The sequence below is a fragment of the Hippoglossus hippoglossus genome, chromosome 9, assembly GCF_009819705.1.
Source record: "Hippoglossus hippoglossus isolate fHipHip1 chromosome 9, fHipHip1.pri, whole genome shotgun sequence".
Lineage (NCBI taxonomy): Eukaryota > Metazoa > Chordata > Actinopteri > Pleuronectiformes > Pleuronectidae > Hippoglossus > Hippoglossus hippoglossus.
In genome coordinates this window covers 7977111-7986330 of record NC_047159.1, presented here as the reverse complement: position 1 = coordinate 7986330, position 9220 = coordinate 7977111, and the positions used below count along the sequence as shown (strand labels likewise).

At 41.6% G+C, this 9220-nt stretch overlaps 1 protein-coding gene across 1 annotated transcript; it reads left to right on the top strand.

Annotated features, from left to right (window-relative positions):
- The first annotated feature begins 414 nt into the window (after positions 1–414).
- LOC117768269 (corticotropin-releasing factor-binding protein-like) lies at positions 415–8807 on the top strand. Its single transcript, XM_034596492.1, has 7 exons — positions 415–584; positions 706–793; positions 1892–2049; positions 3044–3254; positions 4533–4687; positions 7344–7464; positions 8226–8807. The coding sequence occupies exons 1-7, from the start codon at positions 504–506 to the stop codon at positions 8378–8380; spliced, it is 969 nt and encodes a 322-aa protein (XP_034452383.1). The 5' UTR covers positions 415–503; the 3' UTR covers positions 8381–8807.
- Positions 8808–9220: the final 413 nt, after the last annotated feature.

Genomic DNA, 9220 nt, shown 5'->3' with positions numbered 1-9220 from the left:
TGGATTTGACTTAATGGTTCCATTACAATGTGTTTATTCCTCAGGGACAAAACAAGCCTCTAATGTTGATTTCAATCTAACCAAATGTTGAAAAACACTTTTTTGAATTATGGCACGAGGGCTGGGACATGTTTGGATAAATTCAAATGTCCAGTATTTGTAACTTTAGCATCATATTTAAAAACCAAAAGCAAATTCAATGTAATCACAGGCTAACATACATCGTGACCTTTAATTCGATTTCAGACGCAGCTCCTTGTTCCGCCAAGGGCATTTTCCAATGCCCTAATATGGCTCCTCTGAACGAATTGCTGTTCATCCGGATCCCGGTGAGCCCCCCCACCCCCCGGCTCTGTGTTCCTCAGTGACCCTCCGATGTGGGCCTGCCTGCCCGCCTGCCTGTCTGTCTGAGCGGCTATAAAAGCTGCCACCTCGCAGCCAGCGCCGTCATTTCCCCCCCAATCCGCTCCAGGAAACCTTTTCAGCGAGAGACGCACTTCACCATGTCGCTGGCCGTGCGCGCACCACTGCTCCTCTTCTTCATCTCCCTCTCCTCCAGGATGGGGCTCAGCCGATACATAGAGGTAAGATCCCGCTCACACCAGTATATAAATGTACTTGAGCCAACGCAAGGTGGAATGAGTCACGCAGGGTGAATTTGTAAAAGTAAAGAACTTGTCTCTGTGTGTGTGATGTGTGATCCAGGACGTGGAGGCTTCAGATGGGTTGTATTCTCTGCTCAGTTTGGACCAGAAGAGAGACTCAGAGGATTATATTTTCCGTCGACCTCTCAGTAAGTGCTGCTGTGAATAAAGCTTAATAGTCAATAATTGCTCTGAACTCTGTTTATCCACTTGGCAAACAGCATGTCAAATAAAACACATAATTCAAAGCGTTGAGTGCAGCGATGTTCACTGTATCTATGGTAAATGGTTTGTATTTATATATCAGCTGTTCTAGTCTTGATAACCACTCAAAGTGCTTTACATACAGTTTGTCATCCACCCTTTCACACACACATTCATACAGTGCATCTATTAGCGGCACTTTGTTTTCTATGAGGGGCCATTCAGGGTTCAGCATCTTGCCCAGTGACACTTTGGCATGCACATGGGGAAGACTGGGATCGAACTGCCGACCTTCTGGTTTGAGGACGACCGCTCTACCCCTCAGCCACAGCCACGCCATGCAGATACGATAGAGTCAATCAATCAATCAATCAATCAAAAATCAATCATCTCCAACCTGAAGGTCGGCAGTTCGATCCCCAGTCTTCCCCATCTGCATGCCGAAGTGTCCTTGGGCAAGATGCTGAACCCCGAATTGCCCCTCAAAGAACAACAAAGTGCTGCTAATAGATGCACTGTATGAATGTGTGTGTGAATGGGTGAATGTAAAAACTGTACTGTAAAGAGCTTTGAGTGGTCATCAAGACTAGAAAAGCGCTATATAAATACAAAACCATTTACCATTTACATCTTTACAGTGTGTAGCCTGCATGTGTAGTAGTGTGCTTGCATGTGTGTATTTAATGTGTCCAAGTGTGCAAGTGTCCAAACTGAAATATGATCAATGAAGACGTCAGTGTTATTGTAAGACTTTTCTTAGAGTCCACATCTATCAAACTCCACGCAAGTACATCAGCTGTTTTTAATGTTCAAAGGAAACCTCTCTGGTCAACACTTGCGTCTCTTGAACACTGAACACTTTGTTGTTTTTGACCCTAAAGCTAATTACCGTCACACTTTCCCCGCATGATTTTTCAAAGAGCAAACCAAATAAAAGTGGTTTCCTCAAGATCTAAAGACGGGCAAAGATGTTCCATGAATCCTTTCCACTGTTACAATCAACCAATGAAGTTTTTCTCATGTGTGTGTTTGTTTGTTTAAAGGATGCTTCGACATGCTGGCCACAGATGGTTACTTCTCCTTTGCGGCGTCTCGTCCACAGCTCGCCTGTGCTGCTTTCATCATCGCCGAGCCCAGTGAGGTCATCAGCTTGGAGCTGTTTGACGTCAATATCGACTGCAGCGCTGGAGATTTCATCAAGGTTGGCCCCACTCACCCGAAAGAAAAACAGCACCCACACATCCTCAGCCCTCACGGAATGAGGGAGACAGGAAGTTCATTGCTTTTTCGATTTAAACCCTGAATTCTATTTCATCTCGATTGAAATGGTGACAAACAGGGTTGAGGCAGCGTTAGGGGGCCAAACACCACACTGGATCTTCTGTGCATTGGTCACGTTAGTCAGAGCAAGTGTGGGAAGAGGAGGCTTTGGTTCTGAAGCCAAGCCTTCAGGTTCAGTGTGGGCCAGCCTGGTTAAAAAGCTTGACAGGGAGAAAACACTGGGAGTTCTGGAGGCTGGGCCGAGGTGTTTGTGAGTCTGTTTATCCACAGCAGCTGCACACATCGGCATGAAGTCATCACGGGTTGCTCACACAGACACTTAACACCACACCTCTTCATCTCCTTTCTGCTTCTTTCTTCAAACATGATTAACTCAATATTTATAGAGCAACATTTTCATTGGATAATGGTAAATAAGATCTGTGGTGGGTGCTGTGAATCCTGTTGGACTGATAGCCGTAGAAAAGCCACCTTAATGAACAAATTAAAACAATTTCACTATCTTCAAACATCAGCGGATGCTTGAATCAAACTTAAATAAAATTAATTTCAGAGACGGGCATGTTGGTAAACTGAGAAATGGATACAAAATACTTTTTTATAGTATTTACTCATCTTTCGCTGTAATCGATAGGAAGCCATTTATTAATCTAGCATGAAATATAGATCTGCTCCCATTGTCCAACATGTTCACGTCGTAGTGGTTGTAAACAGAAACTAGTCATATTATAGTCCAAAATAAAAACGTCCAGCTTGATCCGAGGGATTTTCTCAAGGTCCAAGTGAACACTGATATACACCTAAACTTCATATGTTCAACTCTAAACCAATGTTGTCCTTAGAGTAACATTAGAACTGCCTTGCCTGAATTGATCAAATAAAGTGTGCGATCACTGTAACTTTTCCTCCCCCAGATATTCGATGGCTGGGTCCTGAAGGGAGAGAAGTTCCCCAGCAGTCGGGACCACCAGCTCCCGATGCACCAGCGCTACACGGACTACTGCTCCTCTCCGGCATCAGGAGCCTCCAGCCGCTCCTCCCAGAACGTCGCCATGATCTTCTTCCGCATCCACAGCCCCGACAGCGGCTTCACCCTCGCTGTCAAAAAGCTGCACAACCCCTTTCGTGAGTCCTGCTGCACACATTTGAAACCAATTTATGGCGTAACACTTTCAGATGAAAATAAACAGATGCCAAATCCATGAAAGGGGAAATTGCACAAGAAATTATGATAAAAAAAACAGGATAAACAAGCACCAAGGACTCGCATCCAAATCAGATTTGCGTTGCTTGTGCTTTGAGGTGGAGGGATGGACGGGTGCAACTCGCTTGTGTGCATGCATGTGTGTTCTTCCTGGACATTTGCGCTTGGTTGAGCATTAATCAAGGCCGAGAGCGACAGGAAGAGATTGAATGAGAGGGGGTGCACCTGTTCTCCAGTTGCTTGACAAACACGGCGTTAACACTGTGTCAGGCAACATAACATAACAATCCCAGTCTGGCTGCGAGACAGAGAAGGAGCACTGACACACAGGTTGACTGGATTATCTGTAGCAGGGCAGCGTGAATCTCAGACAGGTTTTTGAGGCTTTATTCATACGTTGACCCTCTAATATTTCTTTATTTTATCTCACAGCAAGCCTCTGGTGTGTCGCTCCAACTGGATAAGACTGGCTGTAAAATAGAGTTTATATGTGTGTGTGCAATTATGTGATATATATATATATATATAATTCATGTCATAAATTCTGTCTCTCAACTTTTGTAGACCCTATTTGGCCAATAATGAGTCCCTCAAAGTTTATGCTCCCTGTGGGACAGTTAGTTTTGAAATTGCTGTAATGCTGTGACGAGGGACTTTTATTAAAACCAGACTTTACTTTATTTCTTCCCGCCCTTTGTAAACGTTAGGGACGGATACCATCATAAAAATGGAAATGCGATACACTTGCACAACAGTCGAGAGTCATTCACATGTTGCTCTTGCCAAACAGATAGTGCTCCGTGATATTTGTTCCAACATTCTCCCCTCAGCGCTGAGCGCCAAGGCTCATTTACCATGAAAACGTCTCTAAATGAACAACAGGCCGGCAGGAGTAAAGTGTTCCGACTCCTGTTGGCGCCTGCCTAGTCTACCATACTGTTATCAATTCAAATTTCATTATTTTCTCATCTTTGTCATCAGAACTGCGATTGGATTTCCATGCTCGTCCCTAATTGTGTCCCCTCCCTGCAGTCAGCCTTGATTATATCCAATTTGTGACATGAGGTGTCAATAATGAGTTTCTCTAGCGATGGGGAACCGTTCATTTGAAACCTCTGCTTGTGTGTGTGTGTGTGTGTGTGTGTGTGTGTGTGTGTGTGTGTGTGTGTGTGTGTGTGTGTGTGTGTGTGTGTGTAAAGCCTGCAACATCATGTCTCAGAGTCCAGAGGGCAGCTTCACCATGGTGATGCCACACCAACGCAGAAACTGCAGCTTCTCCATCATCTACCCCGTGGAGATCCGACTGACAGAACTCGGCCTGGGGCAGGCCAAAAGCAACGAGCTCAGCCTGCAGGTGAGACACGTACAGACTGATGAACAGACAGACCGACAGACAGATAGACATACAGACAGACAGACAGATGGACAGAGAAACAACCTGGTTTTTCTTGCAAAATAAACTTACTGTCCTCTCCAAGTGCTCTCCTTTGACTGGAACAATTCTTTAATTTATTACATTTATGGTGCACAGAAGACAGAAGGCCTCTTGAAAGACTCTGTGGTCTGTGGTTTAACTATGGAGCTGCCACTGTCATAGCAGACCGTTGATATCAGATAGTGTGTTTTTCTCAGTAAAGCCACAGACATTGGAAAGTGATTTATATGTGGTTTGTCCATGTACCAGCTACATTAACCATATATTAAATATTTCCCTCAGCTTGAACAAATCTTTTCAGCAATAAATCAGAGGGGAAACAGTGGTTCTAGTAACGTGGTCGCAGACGTCTGTGCCTGTACATCCGATTTGTTTGGCAGCCCACTTCAGTCTGGTGCTCAGTAGGAGCCATTAGATAGGATGTAGGATGATGAAAAGCTACCTAACTACTGCATTCATGAAAAACTAGAACGTGTAAGTGGAACAAAAAGTAATTCAGTGTGATTATTAGCCTCCAGGATCATCTGGAACATCGTTATCATATCGTCATGGGTTCAGAAGCTACAACAAATACTTTGAGGTTTCTGTGAAGTTAGCGTCATGTGGTTGACTAATATTATTTATAAATATAGAAAGTTTTCACTTAATTTATTATTTAAAGTTTTTAGAATCTACAATTTTTTTAATAAAGGTTTTCATGAAAGTACAGTTAAGTTACTTGATATTTAAATATTTTGTCACTGTGAGATTTTTGTATATTGTCCTATTCATAAATAAAAAAAACTTAAATCCAATTACCAACACACACACACACACACACACACGCACACGCACACGCACACGCACGCGCAAGCGCACGCACACACACACACACACACACACCTCTAATCAACATGTTGTTGTTCTATCAAATCAGGTTTAAATTGTACAAACACTGAAGTATAAAAAGTATCAGATTTTTTGAAGAGGCTAAAGCTGCAACCTCTAGTTTCCAGTCTTTATGCTAAGCTAACTGGTTTCCAGCCTATTTAATGTTTATGTTCAGATATGAGAGTCTCTCTTCCTGTTCAACTCTTTGCATGAAAGTGAATGAGCAAAAAGACCCTTCCTTTGACCAATAGAAGTTTCATGTTCCCTGTTCTGACCTTTTCCATATTTATTTTGCCACATGTGGATATCGTAACAAAAGTGAACTAAAAAACCTTGGCAGCGAATTTTTGAAAAATATTGTCACTGAAAGAAATCCAAGGTTTCGGAGGGTCATCCAAAATGAATGTTTGCTGACACACCCTGATGCTCTGCTCTGCCAGGTTGGATATTAAACTTCTGTGGTAGGATGTCTAATCAAAACAATAAAAATAACAAAAACTGACCATTAAATAATCACTTTTATGTATTAACCCTTTTTATTGAACATTCAATAAAGATTTTGGCTAGTTTCTGATGTGTAATGTATTGGAACCAGTTTAAAATGTAGTGAAGAAAGATGCTTGAGTCAAAACCAATGCAAAGAGGCTTTAATCAATATTTGATGACATCAATATATCAAATGACAAAGTGAAAACTATTAATGAATCACAGAATTATCCCGGGATCTGTAGCTCTCCTTCGCTTGAAGGAGTTTCAGATCATTGTTCAGCAGTCCAGCGAAGAAAACTCTGCTTATATTCATATTTGCAAGTAGATGTTAATATCGCTTTAACTGCAGAATGTTTGTGCTGCTCGCTAACAGGTTTACCACATCAATTTAAAATGTGAAGATTTGTCATTGTTAAGTTCATCGTTCGTTCAAAGCCAGAACTCCAGAGCTCAGAGTCAGAGAAGGACAGAAACTGTGTAAATCCTGTTGTTAACAGGCCGAGCCTAATGAAAAGGCTCCTGAAGATGTTAGCAGCTGGTCGGACACTGGCTGCCAGACTACTGACATCATGATTAACGGTCAGTTCTGCGTTTACAGGGCCAAATACAACAGCCTATTCAAACATTGAGGAAAGTTGTAGGTGTTCCGTCAACAACTTCAAAGATTGTTTGCATTGAGCGAATACAGCTGCTTGGATCATATAATATGTCAAAAGTAAGTGATAAATGAGGAGAATAGATATTTATGAACTCAGGGTTGAAATCCTGAAGGTAAATAATCCTTTTTATTGACAGTGATCACCTCCGAGAGCGCAAATGTTTCATCGAAAGTTCCTCTCAACCTTATTTCACCGGGTCATTGTATCCTGGGCTCAGAGCCACCCAAGACAACTGGTTTTAAGAAACACTAACAAGCCGAATCATTGTTTCCACTCTAGCAGAATCATAACATGTGCAGCCGGAGCGTTCTCCACACAGTGCTATGGCCAGAGGACTGGCCTAAGCAATGCTGGCTATTACTTCTAACCACACACTCTGTTCACAGTTCGCTTGTTATCTTATTCCTTGTCAGGAGGAAGATGTGTAGCATTGCTTTTGCAACTTTGTGCCAGTAAGAGACAAGACACAAGAAAATATGTTTGTCGTAATAGCAGAAGTGATGAGTTGCCTTATTTTCACTTTAGCAACTGAAGACGCCGTTGTTTGTGTTGTACAGAGGCAGGTGTGGTCGGGCTGTTCGGGGTCAGGTGACTACGTGGAGCTGCTGGGGGGGAATGGGGTGGACACCTCCAAGATGTTCCCTGTGGCCGACCTCTGTTTCTCCCTCAATGGGCTCGGTGAGTCTGAGACGCTCCAGTTTACCTCCAGCGTGAATCTGTTTTTTTTTTTTTGTAATAGCAGGTTTCCATCGGAAGGTTTTAATATGTGAATCCGTCCTCTTGCTCTGTCACATGACTATTACTATACAGTTTTATTTAATGCTTAAACCTACCAATGACTTTCCCTGAATATAACCTGGATTTTTCAAACACATTTCACCATGTTTATTCACAAAAACATTTGAATTGAACTGCAGCTGCACATTTCAGAAAAACTCTCTTCATCAAATGCGCTGCAACAGAAAGTTCCTTCTAGAATATATTGCATACAGTATATTTTCCAATTATGCAGAGATCATGCAGGAGATCAGTACTTCAAATGAATGGGAAGATTCTTCATCGTGAATTAATTTCAATACAGTTTTATTGGTAGAGCATCAAATTGCTATCATCTGTATACATACATTATAAATCACTAAACATGCAAACTGTATTTTACAACCTGATTTTACAATTACAAAAGTAAACACTAATACATTTCCATCTATATTTATGTGAGTGATTGTGCACTTATGCCCTTAAGAGTATATGATTAAGAATCGTTTATTATCATCGAATGAATGAGCAATTTCTACATTTTCAATCGCAATATGCTGTACCAAAGATTTGTCCTTTGATTTATACACTCGTAATAACGAGGCTAAGCAGGTCTGGCTACAGAACAAAATGTCCTGCGTGTGTTCTTGTGTAAAATATCTGTTTTTCTCTTTGGCCCTCAGCCCAGATGAAGATTGGTTGCGATAACTCAGTTGTGAGGCTGGTGTCCAGTGGGAACTACATCAACCGAGTTTCCTTCCAGTACCGACTACTGGAACAGAACGAGCTCCCCAAGACCCGAGAGAACAGTCTGGATAATTTCTGCTCTGTGGAATGAGACCACACACACATACGCGCACATATAAACCGACGGACTCACATGTGAACGTGCGCACACGGCCACACGGCCATTCGCTTCTCTGTAAATAGACCAGTTTAATGAAAATCCCCCATTTGACAAATGCTGTCAATACACATTTTGTATTGTTATTGCCAGATATTTTATTTAGTGTCATTTGAGTATAGAGTATTTATTTGAATATGTTATTTTATTCCTCTCAATTATTTCTATGTTACTTATACATGATGGTGAATATACTTGTTTTCCTTTTAGTCTTGATCTGTGACATATTTCCTCTGTTGGCGAGAGCAACATTCCCTCTGTTTATATCAGTTTGTGTACTTTTGGAGGGTCTTCATCTCTCCTGTCTCATGTTTATATCACCATGACAATTTAAAATAAATATGACTTGCATGACAAAGCACATCTTTTAATGTTCGGCTTCATGTTCGGCTTCATGTTTTGCTTGTGTGCCTCTGCAGGATACATCCGTTTTACCTCAAAACCAGAATATTATTGTGCTCAGTAGAACTGAATAAATACGGTAATGTTCTTCAGTCTGTTCAGCAGTAAATACAACTAGAATCACACTTAGTGGAACATATACCTTAGCCAAGGCCCAACAGTCCCCTTATGAAACCACATTTAAATTAAATCATCATTTGCATTAGCTGTATTGCACACACTCAGTCCCTTAAAAATGCAGAGATCTCTCCACAAACTCTCATGGAAATCAGTGTGTATTGCATAATCCTGCTAACTAACAAACACAGATGAAAAAACAAATTCCTTGGGCGAAGGCAAAAAAAAGTAATTGTGTGCTACTGATATTATTCT